The sequence below is a fragment of the Pristiophorus japonicus genome, chromosome 6, assembly GCF_044704955.1.
Source record: "Pristiophorus japonicus isolate sPriJap1 chromosome 6, sPriJap1.hap1, whole genome shotgun sequence".
In the NCBI taxonomy this organism is placed as follows: domain Eukaryota; kingdom Metazoa; phylum Chordata; class Chondrichthyes; family Pristiophoridae; genus Pristiophorus; species Pristiophorus japonicus.
This window is the reverse complement of record NC_091982.1, coordinates 179,059,035-179,081,729: the sequence shown is the minus strand read 5'-3', so window position 1 is coordinate 179,081,729 and position 22,695 is coordinate 179,059,035. Positions and strand designations below refer to the sequence as shown.

At 44.3% G+C, this 22,695-nt stretch overlaps 1 protein-coding gene across 1 annotated transcript in view; it reads right to left on the bottom strand.

The window, feature by feature from the left end:
• Positions 1 to 4,696: 4,696 nt before the first annotated feature.
• The window catches only part of psmd2 (proteasome 26S subunit ubiquitin receptor, non-ATPase 2), a 117,368-nt gene continuing 99,369 nt past the window's right edge, over positions 4,697 to 22,695 (bottom strand). Inside the window, exons 17-21 of the mRNA XM_070883442.1 lie at positions 17,888 to 18,056; positions 15,511 to 15,605; positions 14,384 to 14,510; positions 6,453 to 6,571; positions 4,697 to 5,120 (exon numbers count right to left, since the gene is read on the bottom strand). Of these exons, the coding sequence (XP_070739543.1) occupies positions 4,938 to 5,120; positions 6,453 to 6,571; positions 14,384 to 14,510; positions 15,511 to 15,605; positions 17,888 to 18,056 (693 nt within the window). The 3' untranslated portion in view covers positions 4,697 to 4,937. The remainder of the gene's footprint in view (positions 5,121 to 6,452; positions 6,572 to 14,383; positions 14,511 to 15,510; positions 15,606 to 17,887; positions 18,057 to 22,695) is intronic.

Sequence of the window (22,695 nt, the reverse complement as noted above, 5' to 3'; positions counted from 1 at the left end):
GCCTCTGTGTCCTCTACACAACCCGCTTTCCCACTAATCTTAGTGTCATCTGCAAATTTTGTTGCACTACACTCTGTCCCCTCCCCTAGGTCATCTATGTATATTGTAAACAGTTGTGGTCCCAGCACTGATCCCTGTGGCACACCACTAACCACTGATTTCCAACCGGAAAAGGACCCATTTATCCCGACTCTCTGCTTTCTGTTCGCCAGCCAATTCTCTATCTATGCTAATACATTTCCTCTGACTCCGCTTACCTTTATCTTCTGCAGTAACCTTTTGTGTGGCACCTTATCGAATGCCTTTTGGAAATCTAAATACACCACATCCATCGGTACACCTCTATCCACCATGCTCGTTATATCCTCAAAGAATTCCAGTAAGTTAGTTAAACATAATTTCCCTTTCATGAATCCATGCTGTGTCTGCTTGATTGCACTATTCCTATCCAGATGTCCCGCTATTTCTTCCTTAATGATAGTTTCAAGCATTTCCCCCACTACAGATGTTAAACTAACCGGCCTATAGTTACCTGCCTTTTGTCTGCCCCCCTTTTTTAAACAGAGGCGTTACATTAGCTGCTCTCCAATCGCTGGTACCTCCCCAGAGTCCAGAGAATTTTGGTAGATTATAACAAATGCATCTGCTATAACTTCCGCCATCTCTTTTAATACCCTGGGATGCATTTCATCAGGACCAGGGGACTTGTCTACCTTCAGTCCCATTAGTCTGTCCAGCACTACCTCCCTAGTGATAGTGATCATCTCAAGGTCCTCCCTTCCCACATTCCTATGACCAGCAATTTTTGGCATGGTTTTTGTGTCTTCCACTGTGAAGACGGAAGCAAAATAATTGTTTAAGGTCTCAGCTATTTCCACATTTCTCATTATTAAATCCCCCTTTTCATCTTCTAAGGGACCAACATTTACTTTAGTTACTCTTTTCCGTTTTATATATCTGTAAAAGCTTTTACTATCTGTTTTTATGTTTTGCGCAAGTTTACCTTCGTAATCTATCTTCCCTTTCTTTATTGCTTTTTTAAGTCATTCTTTGCTGTTGCTTAAAATCTTCCCAATCCTCTAGTTTCCCACTAACCTTGGCCACCTTATACGCATTGGTCTTTGATTTGATACTTTCCTTTATTTCCTTGGTTATCCACGGCTGGTTATCTCTTCTCTTGCCGCCCTTCTTTTTCACTGGAATATATTTTTGTTGCGCATTATGAAAGAGCTCCTTAAAAGTCCTCCACTGTTCCTCAATTGTGCCACCGTTTAGTCCTTGTTTCCAGTCTACTTTAGCCAACTCTGCCCTCATCCCACTGTAGTCCCCTTTGTTTAAGCATAGTACGCTCGTTTCTGACACAACTTCCTCATCCTCAATCTGTATTACAAATTCAACCATACTGTGATCACTCATTCCGAGAGGACCTTTTACGAGGAGATCGTTTATTTTTCCTGTCTCGTTACACAGGACCAGATCCAAAATGGCTTGCTCCCTTGTAGGCTCTGTTACATACTGTTCTAAGAAACAATCCCGTATGCATTCTATGAATTCCTCCTCCAGGCTACCCCCTGCGATTTGATCAATCGATATGTAGGTTAAAATCCCCTATGAGATGAGGAGAAATTTCTTCTCCGAGGGTTGCAAATCTGTGGAATTCGCTGCCTGAGAGCGCTGTGGAAACTGGGATATTGAATAAATTTAAGACAGAAATAGAGAGTTTCTTAAATGATAAGGGGTTATAGGGAGCGGGCGGGGAAGTGGAGCTGAGTCCATGATCAGATCAGCCATGATTTTATTGAATGGCGGAGCAGGCTCGAGGAGCCGTGTGGCTTATTCCTGTTCCTATTTCTTATGTTCTTATTCTACATTCCACCCCAACCGGGGCCTTGTGATCTCCTGGGAGAGGCAAATAAATCAGAAAAAAACCAGGCCAATTGGAGAAAAAAATCTGGGGAATTTCCTCTCCAACCCATCCAGGCGATCAAAACTAGTCCTGATCACCACTCTGGCTGTATTCGATTCCCTGCAGTACTTACCATCGTATCTGCGCCAGCCAACAAGAGATTATCCAGTCTGATCCCATTTACCAGCTCTAGGTCCGTAACCCTGCAGGTTACAGCGCTTCAAGTGCCCATCCAAGCACCTTTTAAATGTGGTGAGGGTTTCTGCATCCACCACCCGTCCAGGCACAAAGTTCCAGACCCCCACAACCCTCTGTGTGAAGGAAGATTCCCCATAAATCCTGCCTAAAGCTTCCACCAAACACCTTAAAACTATGCCTCCTCGTAATTGACCCCTCCACCAAGGGAAATAGACTCTTGCTATTCACTGTATCCAGGCTCCTCAATTTTATACACCTCCTTGAATGCCTTCCACTGCTCTGATACTGATTTACCATCAAGTAGCCGTTTCCAGTCCACTTTGCCCAAATCGCATCTCCATTCCGCAAAATTGGCTTGACCCCAATTGAGAACTTTTTTTTTTCTGGTCCATCTTTGTCCTTTTCTATAACTACCCTAAATCTTATTGAATTATGATCACTAGCATCAAAATGCTCTCCCACTGATACCCCTTCCACCTGCCCCTCTTCATTCCCCAAAACCAAGTCAAATTAGATACAGAATGAGAAATAAAGAGGGAAAGAAAGATTGGATTGAGAGAGAAAAAAAAAATTATTTTTGAAGAAACTTCTCGGAACAATTTACTATCTGCAGGAATGAGACACCATTGTTTTAATTGTTCCCTTACTGGGCTGGAAAGGTTGAGTGGCATTGCAGGAGCATAAATCTCATTAAAAGACATTAAGTACCAGCCCTAACTTTCTACGGCAAGTTTAATTTGTCTTAATAGCACAAATGGGCAAATAGTAATTTCCATAATAAAAACAGAGAATGCGGGAAATCTCAGCGGGTCAGGCAACATCTGTGGAGAGAAAGCAGAGTTAACGTTTCCTCCCCTTTCACCCCATCAGCCGCCATGTTCAACAGATCATCCACCACCAATCACATCTTCCCCTCCTCTTCCCTCAGCATTCCGAAGGGACCGCTCCCTCCGCGACACCCTGGTCTATTCCGCAGTCACCCCCTCTCCTTCTTATGGCATCTTTCCGTGTAAGCGCAGGGGATGCAACACCTGCCCTTTTACCTCCTCCCTTTCCACTATCCAAGGCCCCAAATACTCCTTTCAGGTGAAACTGCGATTTGCTTGTACTACTTTCAATTTAATATACTGTATTCGCTGCTCACGATGTGGTCTCCTCTACATTGGAGAGACCAAGCGTAGATTGGGTGACTGCTTTGCGGAGCACCTCCATTCAGTCCGCAAGTGTGACCCTGAGCTTCTGGTCGCCTGTCACTTTAATTCTCCGTCCTCAGTCTCCTACACTGTTCCAATGAAGCTCAACACAAACTCGAGGAACAGCACCTCATCTTTCGCTTAGGCATTGAGTTCAACAATTTCAGAGCGTAACCGCTGCCAATCTTTGGCTCCCTACCGCCCCCCCCCCCCCCCCCCCCCCCCACCTCAGAGCCTGTTTCTTTTTTTCCTCCTTGTCTCTAATGGCAGCTGGTCATTATCCAGCCATTCATACCCTATCTTGACTAATGTTTTTCCATCTCCTGGCATTACCATTTGAATTTGGGCCATCATCCCTTTCGTCTCTCTAATCTCTCCTGTCTTCCAACCTATCACAAACCTTCCCTTTTGTTCTTTCTTCCCCTCCCCCTTTCAGTGCTTAAGAATCCGTTCTTTCCGAACACACTCCAGTTCTGACGAAGGGTCATCAACCCGAAACGTTAACTCTGCTTTCTCCCCACAGATGCTGCCTGACTTTCACAAGTTATCAACTATGTTCAATTATTTTAACCCAAATTAAGTGATTTTGATAATTCAGGTCAGTTTGATCACCGTCAATTAATCACACATCAAGAATGTAGCTTTCACAAATTGGAAAGATTATGCAGTTCCAATACGAATCAAACATATATACACACAATTGACGGTGATAAAACTGACCTGAATTATCAAAATCACTTAATTTGGATTAAAATAATTGAACATAGTTGATAACTTGTGCAAAGTTCACAGCTGATATTAAAGCTGTATTTTCTTTGTGTCATTCCAAATTGTTGATTAGTTACACAAAGAATTTGAAATTGAGAATATTTGGCTCAGGTTTTATTATATATAGAAAATTAATAGCTTACTTTGCTAGTTTTCTGTTCTTTTCTTCCATGAAGACAGCAACTCACGCTAAACTACATCCCGAGTGCTGACAGCCCTTCAGTATCTCTTCCAAGTGGCCATTCTTCATGCAAGAACCTCACTAGTGAATGTAGACTGGGCATTTGCTTCCGAGGATGGAGATAGGAGGAAGAGAGGCCATTGCAGTGAGGCTCAATCCTTTCCTCAACTGATAATTCACTTATACCCAAATTTGTTCCATCAGGGACCATGTTAGTGATCAGGAGCAGGAAAATCCTGCAATATTCATTTGTCCAGTTTGTACAGACTTCCTTTTAAAAGCTTCTTTCTTAATCCAAATGTCCTATCCTTTGATAATGCAATAGGCAAACCAGTAGTCATGATAATGTAGTTTAAAATTGTTATTTTATACACCATATACAATATATTACTAACAATATTTTAATATGGAATGTAAACATCACTGTAAAAGACTAACATTGCAAATGTATTTGTGGACCAGAAATAACTTTATTTTGATATTGTAGCATTCTAACAAAATTTAATGAAGTACATCCATCATGCGATAAAGTAATATAAAATATAGAAGCTCTGAACCAATATTCAAAACCGGCTCAAGAGTAGGCTGATGATCATATTTTACCAATGGACCAGCAGTTCTTTTTGGGCATGGATGGTGACTATTCGCTAAAAGAAACACCATATACAAAGGGACAAGTATTAACCACAAATTACACACTATAATTGGGATTTTTGCGCAAAATGACAAACCCCTCAAGGATGGGGGTTAGAGGTATGTACTCTTCGGTTGCTAACTCAGCTCTTTCGCCATGTGCTAATAGCACAGGTGTAGTGTGTGTCTGGAATCCTGTGATGGTCTTGGGCTTGCCTGCTTGACCTACAACATCCACAGCCTGCAACAAAGCCAGAAAGAGTTAATAGATCTTTCCCAACAATTGAATTCCCCCTTTAGATTACCAGCCTAGCACCATCCCCTAGTTAAATCAGTCAAGCCACCTGCTCCAATGCTTTTACCAATGTTACTGGCACAGGTGATGTGGGAGAAAGGCATCAGGTGAACCCTAAAATGTTCCAAGCTTCTCCCTTCCCCCCCATGAGAAGGAGGAAGAGAGTCTGAAGTTTAGAAGAATGAGAGGGGATCTCAGAGAAATATATAAAATTCTGATGGGATTGGACAGATTAGAGGCAGGAAGAATGTTTCCGTTGCTGGGGAATTCCAGAACCAGGGGTCGGGTCACAGTCTAAGAATAAGAGGTAAGCCATTTAGGACTGAGGTGAGGAGAAATTTCTTCACTCAGAGTGGTTAACCTGTGGAACTCTACCGCAGAAAGTTGTTGAGGTCAGTTCATTAGATATATTCAAACGGGAGTTAGATATAGCCCTTACGGGCAAAGGGATCAAGGGGTACAGAAAGAAAGCAGGAAAGGGCGACTGAGGTTGAATGATCAGCCATGATCTTATTGAATGGCGGTGCAGGCTCGAAGGGCCGAATGGCCTGCTCCTGCACCTAATTTCTAAGTTTCGATGTACACAGCAGACACTTTACATTACATTACATTAAATCATTTAGGAAGAAAAGCAGTCTGAATTATAATATATTTAAACAATTACTTGTGTGTTTCAACTTGCTTAAATTTACAGCATCGACAACTCTTTTTACTGAATGTGGTCATAACACAAAGCTGCACAAATTGTCTTGCACAAATAAGCTCTGTCTATAACAAAATGGGTACACATTTTATGTTCTGCTTTTCCTGGAATGAGTTTTCCTAAATTTTCAACCTTTAATAAGGCTTTATCGATGGAGATTGGCATTGCTATGTCTCATTCCACATGTTCTGTAGTAATGAACATTTAAGATTTTGGACTTCTGAAATTGCCATTTTTCCCCCCAATTTTCTCACCTTCCCTTTTTGGGAGACTCTTCAGGTGGTAATGCTGTGCAGACAACTTATCGTCCGATTTTCCCAGATGGACATAAATGTGGTCAGGAACTCACTGTAGGGAATTGTGGATATGAAATCTCGCTACAATTCTAATACATTGGTGCAGGACCAATGCACTGTATCAGCATTCTTACAAGTGCAGACAACTTGATATTTTGCATAGACTAAACACACCCTTCATAAGAACGCTAAACATTTTGAAGTTTGCATTTTTGGAGATGAGTTTGAAAAAAGTTTACTGGTTTAATTAATTTGACACACCAGCCTACACGTTCATACCTGGCCAACACGGACTGACACTGGTAATGGTCGGAGCTCTTCATCAAACGTAACAAGCATACGAGGCTGCATTGCAGCAACCAGCCCATAGAGAATATAATGGGACTTTCCAAGAATTACTGTAAATAAACAGATACATTTTTAGACTATTCACATACCAATTCTACTGGTATTATTATTTTGATTTACTACAACATTTTCTAACTTTTTACAGGTTCGGTTTTCCCAACAACTTGTATTTATATAGCGCCTTTAATGTAGTAAAACGTTGCAAGGTGCTTCACAGGAGTATTATAAAACTAAATTTGACACCAAGTCACATAATGAGATATTAGGGCAGATGACCAAAAGCTTGGTCAAAGAGGTAGGTTTCCCATTATCACAATGCTTTTGTTACAGTCAAGCCCACTTAAAATGAATTACTAATAAAATCTCCAAGAACAAATCCCATTTGTAGCTTTTTACAGGATAGCTGACCCTGTTAAATGAGTAAAATGTTTAAATGAATTACAGAAGTCTGGATTTATTCATTTAAGCATTGCACTGCCTCGCTAAAGTCAATGTGTTAAGCTCTTTTTCCAGTGTTCTTCTCTAGGTGTGAACATTGCTTAGTAACCAATTCATCAATGTTACAGAATCTTTCTCACCCTATCAGGTGCTAGGGTTCAAGCACTTTGACAATCAATGTAACGTGCTCTTGCTTTGGTGTAAAAAAAAACCTCATTAGATGTTAATTCTCAAGCTTTGTGATACTTAAAATTCATTCATGCTAGATCTGTTTTTAAAGATCCTTTAAAAAAAAAGATTTATTGTTCTGCACTGCAATATGTATATTGTTTGAAGCAAATGACAAATATACTTGTTATCCATAACAACTGTGGGACCATTTATACAGCACTATAATTCCAATCCAGTTTGTTAGCTTCTTGCCAAAGTTGATACAACAGTTAAAATGGATAAAATAGAACAAAAAGCAAAATACTTTGTATGCTAGAAATCTGAACTAAAAACAGAATATATGCTGGAAACACTCAGCAGATCAGGCAGCATCTATGGTGAGAGAAAAAGGGCGATGACCTATCAGAAGCATGAAACGTTAACTGTTTCTCTCTCCACAGATGCTACCTGACCTGCTGAGTGTTTCCTGCACTTTGTTTTTATTAAAATAGAATGGTTAAGTGAATAAATGTACTTGCCATAATCATTATTCATTTAACGGTTTTGCACTTCCAGTTTCTCCCTGATCTCCCCTCGACTTCTCCACGAGACCCACTTCCTGCTCCCTTGAGCCCATTTCCACTAAACTGTTGACCACCCAACTTCCTTTCCTGGCTCCCATGTTAGCTGACATTGTTAACTGTTCTCCCTCCTCAGGTAGTGTCCCCCATCTCCTTCAAATCTGTTGCCATCACCTATCTCCTCAAAAAAAACAACCCTTGACCCCACTGTGCTTGTAAGCCACCGCCCCATCTCCAAACTCCCTTTCCTCTCCAAAATCCTTGAACGTGTTGTCACCTCCGAAATCCATGCCCATCTTTCCCAGAACTCCATGTTTGAATCCGTTCAATCTGGTTTCCGCCCCTGCCACAGTACCGAAACGGTTCTCATCAAAGTCACAAATGACATTCTTTGTGACTGTGACAAAAGTAAACTATCTCTCCTCATCCTTCTCGACCTGTCTGCAGCCTTTCACAGTTGACAACTCCATCCTCCTCCAAAGCCTCTCCACCACCGTCCAGCTGGGTGGAACTTCACTCGCCTGGTTCCATTCTTATCTATCTAATCATAGCCAGAAAATCACCTGCAATGGCCCCCGAGGATCTGTCCTTGGCCCCTCCTAATTCTCATCTATATGCTGCCCTTGGCGACATCATCCAAAAAACATGCCGTCAGTTTCCACATGTATGCTGACAACACCCAGCTCTACCTCTCCATCACTTCTCTCGAACCCTCCATTGTCTCTATATTGTCAGACTGCTTATTCGACATCCAGTACTGGATGAGCAGAAATTTTCTTCAATTAAATACTGGGAAGATCGAAGCCAGTGTCTTTGGTCCCCGCCACAAACTCCATTCCCTAGCCACTGACTCCATCCCTCTCCCTAGCATCTATCCGAGGCTGAATCAGACTGTTCGCAACCTAGGTGTCATTTGACCATGAAATGAGCTTCCGGCCACATATCCACGGCATAACTAAAACCGCCTATTTCCACCTCCGTAACATTGCCCGACACCACCCCTACCTCAGCTCATCTGCTGCTCAAACCCTCATTTATGCCTTTCTTACCTTCAGATTTGACTATTTCAACGCACTCCTGGCTGGCCTCCTGCATTTTAGCCTCCGTAAACCTGAGGTTGTCCAAAACTCACCCCTGTGCTCGCTGACCTACATTGGCTCCTGGTTAAGCAACACCTTGATTTCAAAATTCTCATCCTCGTTTACAAATCCCTCCATGGCCTTGCCTCTCCCCATCTCTAATCTCCTAGCTCCTTCAGCCTTGCAACCCCCATCCCCACCCCTCAATCCAGAGATGTGTGTGCTCCTCAAATTCTGCTCTCTTGAGCATCCCTGATTATAATTGCTCAACCATTGATGGCCGTGCCTTCAGCTGCCTCGGCCCCAAGCTCGCTAACTCCCTCCCTAAACCTCTCTACCTTGCTTTCCTCCTTTAAGAAGCTCCTTAAAACCTACCTCTGTCATCTGCCGTAATTTCTTCTCCTGTGGCTCGGTGTCAAATTTATTTGTTTTGTCTTATAACGTTCCTGTGAAGCGCCTTGGGATGTTTTACTACGTTAAAGGGACTATATAAATACAAGTTGTTGTTGTTTATGGAGAAAGAGTCAGACTGAACACTGAGCTCAAAGTAAAGTGTGACCGTAGTCTTTTATTGCAGGTCTCCAGAGTGCCTCTCCAACCTATGAAGCCTTCTTAAATATCTGTGCTCCCAAGGGATTATGGGATCCCTTGGGACTCTGGGGAATGAGCCATCTGGTGGCTGTACAGAGTAAATATGTCCAATATATAACATTCTCCCCCCCACCAAAGTCAACAGTGTAACTATTTACAATGTGAGTCGATCTGGGGCCCTTCTTGCCCTGGTTGATTGTCTCGGTGTGAAAGCTGGTGTTGTTGAATCATATGGTGGGCCCTCGCTGGGCTGCTGTGCAGCTGGCCTTGCTGGGCTGCCTGGTGTGTTGGGCCCTGCAGAGCTGTTGTGGGTGATGGGTTCTGCTTTGTGGTCAACTGTGGTGTCGGTTGCCATTGGTGTGTGTGTTGGGGGATCAAAAAAGGTAGGGTCCAAGGTGGGTTGCTCAGGGTAGTCCGTGAATCTGAGTTTGATTTGGTCCAAGTGTTTCTGGTGAATGAGTCCATTTGAAAATTTGACCCGAAACACCCTGTTCCTCGCTTTGGCTATGACAGTGCCGGGTAGCCACTTGGGATCTTGTCCATAATTTAATACAAATACAGGATAATTGATTTCAATCTCGCGTGACACATTTGCGCTATCATGGTATGCACTTTGTTGAAGCCGCCTGCTCTCTACCTGTTCATGTAGATCACGGTGAACTAATGACAGCCTTGTCTTAAGTACTCTTTTCATAAGCAGTTCAGCAGATGGGATCCCAGTGAGTGAGTGGGGTCTCGTGCGGTAGCTAAGCAGGACTTGGGATAGGCGAGTCTGCAGTGAGCCTTCAGTTACCCTCTTCAAGCCTTGCTTGATGGTTTGCACTGCTCTCTCTGCCTGACCATTGGACGCTGGTTTAAATGGGGCAGATGTGACATGTTTGATCCCATTATGGGTCATGAATTCTTTGAACTCAGCACTGGTAAAACATGGCCCGTTGTCGCTCAACAGGACATCGGGTAAGCCGTATGTGGCAAACATGGCCTGCAAGCTTTCAGTGGTGGCAGCGGACGTGCTAGCCGACATTATCTCACATTCAATCCACTTGTACGTGTCTACAACCACAAGGAACATTTTACCCAAGAATGGGCCTGCATAGTCGACGTGAACCCTAGACCAGGGTTTGGAGGGCCAAGACCATAAACTTAGTGGCGCCTCCCTGGGTACATTGCTTTACTGCGAGCATGTATTACATCTGTGAACGCAGGACTCTAAGTCCGCATCGATACCCGGCCACCACACTTGGGATCTATCGCTTTCATCATTACGATGCCTGGGTGGGTACTGTGGAGGTCATTGATGAAGGTATCTCTGCCCTTTTTGGGGACCACTACTCGACTGCTCCACAAAAGGCAGTCTGCCTGTATAGACATTTCATCTTTGCGCCGCTGGAACGGCTTTATCTCTTCCTGCATTTCCACTGGGACACTGGACCAGCTCCCGTGAAGCACACAGCTTCTGACTAGAGATAATAAGGGGTCCTGGCTTGTCCAGGTTTTGATCTGCCGGGCAGTGATGGGTGATTGCTCACTCTCAAATGCTTCCAAAACCATGGTTAGATCTGCGGGCTGCGCCATTTCCACCCCCGTGGTGGGCAATAGCAGTCAACTGAGAGCATCGGCGCAGTTTTCTGTGCCTGGCCTATGGCGGATGGCGTAGTTCTATGCGGACAACGTGAACGTGATGCGGGCCGATGCGTTAGCATTTATCCCTTTACTCTCGGAAAACAGGGATAAGTGGCTTATGATCAGTTTCCAATTCGAATTTCAGCCCAAACAGGTTTGATGCATTTTCTTTACCCCATAGATACACACTAACACTTCTTTTTCAATCATGCTGTAGGCTCTCTCGGCCTTAGCATAAGCAATCAGTTGCAGTTTCCCAAAATCATTAGCTTGTTGCAATACACACCCAACGCCATATGACGACGCATCACATGCTAGTACCAAATGTTTACATGGATCATACAACACAAGCAATTTTTTTGAGCATAACAATTTTCTCACTTTTACAAAGGCATTTTCTTGGCTTTTGCCCCAAACCCATTCGCCCCCTTTTCGTAATAAGACATGTAATGTAGTGGTTCTAGCAGGCTGCTGAGACCCAGTAAGAAGTTACCAAAGTAGTTCAAGAGTCCCAGAAACGACCGCAGCTCCGTCACGTTCTGTGGCCTCGGGGCGTTCTCAATTGCCTCCGTCTTCGCGTTGGTGGGCCTGATGCCATCTGCCGCAATCCTCCTTCCCAGGAACTCCACTTCAGGCGCCAGAAAAACGCATTTCGAGCGTTTTAACCTGAGCCCCATGCAGTTGAGTCGACTAAGAACCTCCTCCAGGTTCTGCAGGTGCTCGACTGTGTTCTGACCTGTGACCAAGATGTCATCCTGGAAGACCACGGTGTGCGGGACCGACTTCAGTAAAGTTTCCATGTTTCTCTGGAATATTGTCGCCGCTGATCAGATTCAAAACGGGCATCTGTTATAAACAAAAAGACCGTTGCGTGTGTTGATGCAGGTGAGGGCCTTCGATGAATCCTCCAGTTCCTGCGTCATGTAGGCTGAAGTCAGATCCAGCTTCGTGAACGTCGTTTCCTCCTGCCAGCGTTGCAAAGAGGTCGCCGGCTTTTGGTAATGGGTATTGGTCCTGCAGGGAGAAACGATTGATAACGATTTGTAATCGCCACAGATTCTGAATGTGCCGTCTCCCCAGTACTACCTAGATTGGTAGCTTGTGCACCGCTCCATCGTAGGAGACCTTTACGGTAGCACTGCCGATTACAGGAATCAGTTCTTTAGTGTAAGTTCTTAGTCTTGTACGAACTGGAGTCAAGACTGGCCTTGAGGCCTTGTTGCACCACAACCTTTCGAAAGTCTTTTTGCCCATGATGGACTGGCTCGCGCCTGTGTCCAGCTCCAATGACACCGGGAGTCCATTTAGTTCAACATTCAGCATTATCGGGGGACGATTCATGGTGAATGTGTGCACCCCATGTACCTCTGCCTCCTCTATCTGAGGCTCTGGTTCGTAGTGATCCTCCATGGATCTGTCCTCCTCCGCAACATGGTGGTTTGCAGGTTTAACAGCTCGCCTGCACACTCGTTAGAGGTATTCCATTGTTCCACAGCCCTTGCAAACGTATCCTTTGAATCGGCATGAATGGAAACGATGATCACCTCCGCAGCGCCAACAAGGTATTAATGACCTTGTATTCATCACCCTTGATGGTGGACTCATACCTGCAGCTACACGTCCGCAGATATGGGTGACCTGCCCTGTACGTTACGATTCGAAAACGTCACTTTGTTCACAGTACTTGTAGCAGCACTTGTGTGCTGAAAGATTTGCTTCGTATTGCCACTGGTGGCAATGAACGCCTGGACTATCGCTATGGCCTTACTCAAGGTTGGGGTCTCTACAGTCAAAAGCTTGCGAAGTATGGTTTCGTGGCCAATGCCAAGTTCGAAAAAGTCTCTGAGCATGTGCTCCAGATGTCCTTCAAATTTGCAATGTCCTGTAAGGTGTCTTAGCTCGGCGACATAACGCGGCACTTCCTGGCCTTCAGACCTTTTGTAGGTGTAGAACCGGTACCTCGCCATCAGAACGCTTTCCTTCGGGTTCAAATGCTCTCGGACCAGTGTGCACAAATCGTCGTACGATTTCTCCATGGGTTTCGCTGGAGTGAGCAAATTCTTCACGAGGCCATACGTTGGTGCCCCACAGACGGTGAGGAGGATCACTCTACGTTTGGCAGCGCTCTGTTTCCCATCTAGCTCGTTGGCCACGAAGTATTGGTCGAGTCGCTCCACAAAAGTTTCCCAATCATCTCCCTCCGAAAATTTCTCCAGGATGCCCACTGTTCTCTGCATCTTTGGGTTCGCTATCTGTATCTCATCGCTAGTTGTTGTGTATGGAGAGTCAGACTGAACACTGAGCTCAAAGTAAAGTGTGACCGTAGTCTTTTATTGCAGGTCTCCAAAGTGCCTCTCCAACTTGTGAAGCCTACTTAAATACCTGTACTCCCAAGGGATTATGGGATCCCTTGGGATTCTGGGGAATGAGCCCTCTGGTGGCTGTACTGAGTAAATACAAGTCCACATATATAATAGTTGTTGTATTATACAAACCAATCTTGGCATGCAATGGTGCTTACAGAATCCATTTTTTAAAAAAGATTTTCACAATTTTTATTAATAAACAGAGGTCCTTAAAGGTTAAATATCAACAGATGCTAGCGACTGGATATTGCTATAATATAGTCAAGGGATACTATGACATTACGAACCACCAATTTATGCACTATATATAAACTTAATTTCCCTGCTTCCACTTCACTTTCATTATTTTATTCCTATCGTGAAGCCATATATTGCAGCAATACTTTCAGCAGGGGTTGCTGATCCAGGTTCTTATTCTTGGTAGTGATCAAGAACCCTGACCAATTTCCACTCCTTAGCCCAGGGCTAGGGCCAATTGTATGGCCTCACTGTTAATCAAGCACTGGGACCAGACCCGATATCCAAGCTCTGCAGTTTAGTGCAAAACCAACAGAGCATTAATGTATTGAGATCATCCCAAATCTACTTTAAACCCCTCCCCACCCCCCAGAAAATTAACTGAATATGTAAAATTTCACTGGAATTCTGCTGTTGCTAATGCAAAATGCTTTGAGAATACTATTGAGAACTGAAAATGATGTTCACACAAATGTGCATTAGGTGATTTGTGATTGTGATGTCCATAAGAGTTGCTCAGATCATTAGGTTTAATCTCCTGCACTGATGGAATTTTTTCTGAATTTTGATTTAAAGCAGATTCAAAAAGGAAGAGACGAGAAGATTTAAAAAAGTTGCCAAGAAGCATCAACATTGAACCCTAATTTCAACTACAAAGATTCAGGAACTTAAAATTTTTTGTAAACACATGCTAAAAATATATATTCTTCCAATACATGGCAGTCATTAACATGTTAGTACTGATGCAATCAACCATGCATTACAGAGCTTTGTAAATTAAGCTGAACAAAACTTACTGTTCTTCACATCAAGGAAAGAGACCAGCACAGTGAGAAGACCAGCCACTGCTACTTGGCTCATTAATTGCCGGTCACTGTGGTATGGACACAATGTGAGTGTTCCTTTTCCAAGGTGAGTCAAACCCTAGTCATAGGAACACAAAACAAATTTAAGTTTGAAGTACCGGATGACTTTGCATTTGATCATATATTTCTATATGTCGAAGTACCCTGTAGTACAATATTGGCAATTAACCCAATTTCATCTTTAGTCAAACCCGAAATATTCACGTCTTAACATTTTTTTTTAAATGGTCACTAATGCAATTCCACAAACAGCTGCCAAGTGTTGCGCTGGCTTGCAGTTGGACAAGATGGCCACTGTCACTTTCCCCTTCTAGTGAATCAAGCTGCTCCATCTAGTGTCTCAAATAAGAATGGATAAACCATTGCAATTAAAAATAAACAGCATCATAGCTCCTGAACTCAAACATACAACCCAACAGATTGTGGAAAAACCGCGCAGATCGCAATGATAGCTCATTGCTTACCATAGAATTAATTTTGTAATTCATTGTGTTACCACTTACTGTTTGGAAAATTTAATCCACACTTGCACAAAAGTCTATGGCTTTTTCACCTTCCCACCCGGACAATTTTCTCCCTTCCTGAAGGAATTATGTTTTTTGCTCGTGTACAGTTTCACTGGCACTGGATCTTGATCAAAATGGCTATTAGTCACGTGAGCCTTGTGAATGAGTGGTGGTAGCCAATTGATCACAGGGAGCTTCAAAGCTGAGCTCCCAACCTCCTCACCTCCCTCCCCCGCCATGACATTCACATGCATATACTTCCAGCATGAGTGGCGATTTGCCTTCAATTACACCTCGATTCCCATAAAGCGCACAACACACCAATATGATGGGCACAATTCTGAACCGGTCTACCCGATCTGCAAATAAATTACAGGGAGGTACTGACTAGGTTGAGGGACACTATAGCATTTTAACAAACAGATCCCAAGATTGATGAAGGGATTAAAATGTACAGGTTTGTTAAAACTAAAATTGCATTTCAACAGTTAGATGTAATTTTATCACTTCAAACCTTCATACATTGTCTTTTCAGAAGAACTGTGCACCCACCTGTGCTATTCTAACCATGAAGAGATTATTTGGATCCTTGGCATGGTACTGTGCTAATTGCCTCAGCATAGCTGCCAACCTGGCATTGTTAGTACCTGTAAATAGAAAAATTCATTAACTTATGAGCTTATGTTTATATAGAATTGTATCGCATTTTCAAGATGTCTCAGTGAATTACTTTTGAAATGCAATTGCTTTTGTTAGAAAACTCAACAATCAATTTGCATACAGCAAGGTCCCACAAAGAGCCAATGAATAAATAACCAAATAATTTGGTTCCAATGGTGTTGGTTGAAGGAGGAATGTTAGTAAGGACACTGTTACAACTCACTGCTCCTTCTTGAATGGTGCCATGAGATCTTTTACATTCACCTAAACAGGCAGATGGAGCCTCATTTCAACACCTCACCTCACTCTGACAATGCAGCACTTCATCAGTACTACAATAAAGTGTCACCTAGATTTTGTCTAAGTCAATGGAAATTGAGCAAACAACCTTCTGATTCAGATGCAAGATTCAATTAAGCCAAACTGGAAAAAGTTAAAGCGGCAACATAAATTTTTCTCCCTTCAGTATGTGGTATACACATGTCATTTTTCATACTGTAATTTGCAATGTGCCACTATTAACAGATGCCCCGCCTTTATTCTAGAGCACTATTTTTAGTAAGTTCCATAATGGGTGCCTGTTCCCTTGGTATACACAATAGGGTAACAATGGAACAACTCAGAAGAATTGTGCACAAGGAGTTACCACCATTGCATCTATAGTTTATTATAATCAGCAATGTCCCCAATAGCATGGAAGGTTCATATATGTCAGCAATAGCAAAACCATAGTGGTACTCAATTATACACACCAAGATGATCCAACCTTGGTCTGTGCAAAATTAGCTGATTTCAAACAGGCCAATTTAGTGCACTATGGGCTGGATTTTTGAGAAGTGTGCGACCGGGTTTTCGTCGCGATTTGACCCTCTACAGCAAAAGCCTGGTCGGGATCCTCGGGTACCTGCTTGCAGCGGCGCTTCCAAGTACCGCCAGGGAGAGGTGCGCCGACGCGGATTGCATTTGCGTCGCACTTTCGGCTCTCTCCTTACCCGTACGCCACGCCTAGAATAGCGACAGGTTAAACCTGTTGGTGCAGCCCTGCCAGCAGCGGTATGAAAAACTATAGTAAGTTAAATGTTTTATTTTTTTAATTCTTTTTCAGCAATTTGTTAGCTAAGGGTTTTGTGAATGTTTTTGGAATTTTTTTGCAATTTAAATTTTATTCCCCCTCCCAAGGCCACTCTCTGTGCTCCCGGCCCTGAACTAAATTTGGCGAAACCCGCATTTTTGCGCCGCGAATCATCGTGCAATGTCCCCCTCAACGAAGCGCCCAGCGCAGACGTAAAATCTGAAAGTTTGGCCTAAAAACAGTAGCGCAATGTAAACGTTAATTTTCACATATTGCTAGCGTTTTCGCCGAAAAAACCTGAACACCGAAAATCCGTCCCTACAATTATCATCAGTGTCCCTGGGCTAGGGAAATAATGAAATAAAAATGGCTCAAGTTCACAACTTCTATCTCTATTGAAGACAGGACTAAGCTACCAGCAAGAAGCCTTGTACATGAAAAATTAGTTAAATCAAGATACTAGAGGGCTATTGGCACCTGTGGAACCGTGCTTCAGGAGAACAAATTAAAAAGATTGGGGATTACTTCCTTTTGACCAGTAAGGTATACTAATTTTTGCTACTGGCCACACCAGGATTTATGTGTTCGAGATCACAAGTAGGACAAGTAATTTGTTATTGTCTGGCTTCCCTGATATTTCACTGCCTCAGAAACTTTCTTTAAATGTTTAGTGTTTGGGTAGAAAACTGTGCTAAGTGTAGTAATTCACTGCATTTATCATGCCATATTGAATCACTTGTCCTAACCATAAGGAATTCCATGAACAAAAGCTCTAAAAGTTGAGGCTTATGGATACCAGAGGACAATTTCCCCTCTAGTGAATGGAAAAAATGGATCAGTTCAGGCTTTAGGGAGTTTGACATTAAATAGTTCAAAAGATTCAGAGTCTGTGACTTCTGATTGGTAAACTGAATTTAGCTTAGTGGCGCTCTCGGGGTGTGAATGAAGAATCTTAAGTATACAAAGAAGTAGTGTTGCCAAGTATTATGATTTTATATAATAAGCATCTAAATAATGTTTAGAACATTGACAGCAATGGTATAGAATCAGAGTTTCACTCAATTAATTACTCTGCTTATCTCAACACATGCAAACACAGTTTCATGATACGAAGGTTTACTGAAAACCTAATTTTGCAATTACTGAAAACAGAAACTGAAAACATTTCCATGTCCAACATTACTGTACATTACTCACCGCTTCCAACCATGCCCATTGCAAAAATAGAATTATGAGACACCTCTGGGTCAGCATCATGAGAGAACTTGCTCAAAGTGTCCAGTATACTCAACCGTGGATTAGAGACTGAAATCAATGCCAGCGCCAGTGGTACAGCACGTCTTAAAGTAGGCTCACCATACCGTAACTGCCACAAAAAGAATTCAAAATAATTTTTATGGTGTTAAAAAGTTTTACACTAAATTGCTATATATGGTGCTGTTGTAATAATAATCTACATTATAACTATCATCCTAATTATGGGCAGTACTTTAATAGACATTTGAATGAGGTGATATACAAAGATGTCTGAATAATCACATAACTTTCTATGTAAAGGCAATCTTTGAACGGCCAAAGACGAATACCGAATAGCTGAGCAGCATTAAAAAAAACACTAATACATTTGATTAAGTACTACATACAATCTAGCGAACAGATACTGTGGTTTCTCAGGAAATTGCAGGGAGAATGATGGAACTTTCTTCTTCCTTTGTCAAGAGGGATTGAATATATTACACCCACAAGTACAAAGTCCGAAATCCGGAACCCTCGGGACCTAGTCCGTTCCAGTTTTTGGGGTTTTCCGGATTTCAGACAAGAAAATAAAGCTACCAAATCCATGCCGGGTTTTGAGTTTTGCCTCAAAAATGTCTGGTTTTCGGACAATAATTCCGGACGACTTCATCAGCTATGCGCAAAATGTCCGATTTTGGGAGTTCCGGATTCTGGACGTTGCACTTACAATTATAGGGCTCAAAATTAGCCCACCCCCTTTTTCGGCACACTCACCAGAGATGCGCTGAATTTCTGCGTGGAAAGGTGCTCCAAAAAATAATCTGTCCCCACTTTGGACGTTGTCCGGCCTCTCCCGGGTCTTAGCGCTGCGTGGCCAGTCGGGTCGGGGACGGAGCTAGCGTCCCGCGCTGAAAACCATGCCGGGACGTCTGCACATGCGCGTTGGAGTGTGCGCGCATGCGCAGTAGCTCCTGCCCCCAGCCTCTCAGTGTGCGTACTGCAGCGTGGGACCCGACCATCATCATCATCATCATCAGACCGGCTGCTGCTGCGTCCCATCCCTATCCCAGGCCAAGTGGCCTACTGCCTTTCTGGGCTGAAGGTGAAGGTAGGGTAGGAATTACTTCTATTTTTTATTTGGATATTTGGAAAAAAGTATGTAAATACGTTTTGTCTCTTGTGAATAGTGGTGACCATTTCTCAAGCCTATTTACCTGGTGCTATTGTTAAAGAACATAAGTGACGGAGGAACACAGAATATCTTATTTATTGAAGTAGACTTTATTTGCATAATATGGGCTCAATTTTGGCCCAGTATAATCATTGCAAACAAATAGTTGTTTAAATTAGTTGTGAGATTAGGGCAATTTAATTCAACTGTCTTTTACTTCTTTTATTTTTGTAGTTTAAGCTTCCATGAATGCTTCTGTTGTATAGTAAATTAACTTTGCGCAGTTTGTCATATGGGCCCCAAGTTTCGTGCCGCGGCAAAAACGGCGCATCTCCGAGCTGGGTGCCTGTTTTTCGCGCCGAAAACTGCGCCTAAAAAAAATCAGATATTCTCGAGCTCCTTGGAGCTCAATGTCTGCTTGGCGCGGCTCGCTCTTCGCAGCAGGGGGCGGAGCCTAACACTCGCGCCGATTTTCTAAGCAACAGGGGGCGGGTACAATTTAAATTAGCCTTTGTGGTGCCGGCAACCCTGCGCGTGCGCGTTGGCACTCGGCCATTTTTTAAAATACTGCAGAAAAAGTGAAGATTTGTTTCTTGGACCCCTGCAAAGGCTTGTAATTAATTTTTTTGGATATGTCTGTGTGTGAGGGAGTGCTTTTAGCAGCACTGCTGAATAAATCACCTGCTGAAATCAGTGAGTTCAGCTTTTCACTGCTAAACTTGCAGAACAGGTGCTGCATTGGTGCATGCAAATTAAGGACTGTGTGTTTGGAGAAATAAGAGTGCCAATTCAACTTTGCAATAATACGTGGTGTTGACAATGCAGGACCCATTCTGCAAATTTAAATATAAAACTGTCGATGTGGCTGCCTCTCCCTGTCCACATGGCCTCAATCCCCCCCACAGCTTGAAGGCTGCTGCTGTATCTTCGGCTGCAGGCCAGCCACTGATGCCGCTGATATCCTATGGCCGAATGGCTTCACGTCCGTCCGCTGCTGATTCTTTGGCTGCCGGCCAGCCACTGACGCCGCCCCTAAAGCGTGACCGAATGGCCTCAAGAACCTTAATGAGCTGCATGTGTCCTGCGTTGATTCTTCGGCTGCCGGCCAACCACTGACGCCGCTGATAATCTCATGGCCGAATGGCCTCGGGTCCGTCCGGTGCTGCTTCTTCGCGGCCAGCCACGAAGAGAATGAAGGCCTGCCTCAAGCACTGCAGCTCAGCTCGAAGCTTGCTGCCGCTGCTGTCGAGACATTGACGCCACACCGCTGCCTGTCTCCAACATGAAAGGCCTGCCTGAAGCACTTTCACACAGGTAGGAAGATGGTTTATTTAATCTTTTCTTTGCTTATAAATTTTTTATTCAGGTTGGATTTATTTGTATAATATTTGTATAAGTATAACTAAGGATTGATTGTAGAATTTAATGACTTCCCTTCCCCCCCCACCTCGTTCCCTACGCCTAATTTGTAACCTACGCTTGATTTTCTAAAGTGTAGACAAGGTTTTTTCGAGCGTACAAAAATCTTCACTTACTCCATTCTAAGTTAGTTTGGAGTAAGTTTTCATTCACGAAACGTTGAAATCAGGCGCAAGTGGCCGGACACGCCCCCTTTTGAAAAAAAAATTCTGTTCCAAAGTGAAACTGTTCTACCTGACTAGAACTGGAGCAAACTAAATGTGGAGAATTCCGATTTCTAAGATACTCCGTTCTACACCAGTTGCTCCTAAAAATCAGGAGCAAATCATGTGGAAACTTGGGGCCATGATGTCCTATATAGCTGTTTGATCCTATTCACATTCTTTTGTCAAGTCATTAAGTTCTGCTGGCCTCCGATGTACCTACCTGCGCTGATTTCTTAACTCTCCGCAAGGGTTTTCACAAGCGGCCACAAACGCTGGCCTAGGTTAGTTTGGAGTAACTATTAGCTGGCCAAAGTGGCCTAAATGACCAAAATGGGCGTAGGTGGCTGGTAACGCCCCCTTTTGAAAAAAATAAAACTAAACTAAAAAAATCCTAACTAACTCATTTACACTGGCGCAAATTGAATGTGCAAAATGTGGATTTTTAAGATACTCCAGAAAAATCAAGTTGCTCCAAAAAAAACGGAGCAACTCCTGGCCAATTTTGAGCTCATACTGTATATACTTACAATTTTCATAACTAACCTCTAATTCCACACCAATATCAATTAATCAGATTGATACGTGTTTTTTTATAAAAGATATAATGTTAAAGCGAAGTGCAAAGGCACTTTACGGGCCCAGGTTTCCACACGCGCCTAGAACGGCGCAGTCCCGACCTGGACACCCGTTTTTCGCGCCACAAAATGCGCCTAAAAAAATCCTCGGTATTCTCCACCGACTTGCAGGTCCGCTGGCCCTCAGCGCAGCCAGCACGAGCTATGGGGGGGCGGAACCAGGTCCCTGCGCTGAAAACAGTGCCGGGACCTCTGCACATGCGCGCTACAGTGGGCACGCAAGTGCAGTAGCTCCAGGCGCCGAACTGTGTGGGAGGGGCCCGAAGCACGCAGCCCCTAGCCCTGGCTGAATGGCCTCACTGAGGCTGCGTGAATAAGGCTCCTCCCACGGCCAGCTCCTGCTACCCCCCCCCGACCAGACCCGACACTCGCTCCCCCGCCTCCAGACAGACCAGACACCCCCCCCCCCCCTCCGGACCAGACCCGACACCCGCGCCCCACCCCGGTTAACCCGACTCGACCCGCGCTCCTGTTCCCGCTCCCCGCCCCCCCCGACTGGCGCTCCTGTTCCCGCTCCCCGCCCGACCCCCCCCCCCACTGGACCCGACCCGACTCCCGCTCCCGGACTGGATCCGACCTGACCCCTCTCTCTCTCTCTCTCCCACCGCCCCCCCTCTCTCCCTCCCCCCCATCTCCTCTCTTTCCCCCCCCTCCCCTCCTCTTTCCCCCCTCCTCTTTCTTTCCCCCCCCTCCTCCTCTTTCCCCCCCCCTCCTCTCTTTTCCCCCCCCCCTCCTCTCTTCCCCCCCCACCTCCTCTCTTTCCCCCCCCCACCTCCTCTCTTTCCCCCCCCCACCTCCTCTTTCCCCCCCCCCACCTCCTCTCTTTCCCCCCCCCCTACCTCCTCTCTTTCACCCCCCCCACCTCCTCTCTTTCCCCCCCCCCACCTCCTCTCTTTCCCCCCCCTCCTCTCTTTCTCCACCCCCCCTCCTCCTCCTCCTTTCTCCACCCCCCCTCCTCCTCCTTTCTCCACCCCCCCTCCTCCTCCTTTCTCCACCCCCCCTCCTCCTCTCTTCCCCCCTCTCCCTTTCTCCCCCCACCCCCCTTCTCTCTCCCTCTCTCCCCCCCGACCCGAACCGAACCTCCCCTCCCCGACCCGACGCCACCTACCTGTAAATCTGGTGCTGGGGACGGGCTGGCCCGTTCAGCCTTCGGTCCCGAAAGGCCTGCCTGAAGCACTTTCACACAGGTAGGAAGATGGTTTATTTAATCTTTTCTTTGCTTATAAATGTTTATTCAGGTTGGATTTATTTGTATAATATTTGTATAAGTATAAATAAGGATTTATTATAGAATTTAATGACTTCCCTTTCCCTCCCCCCCCACCTCGTTCTGGACGC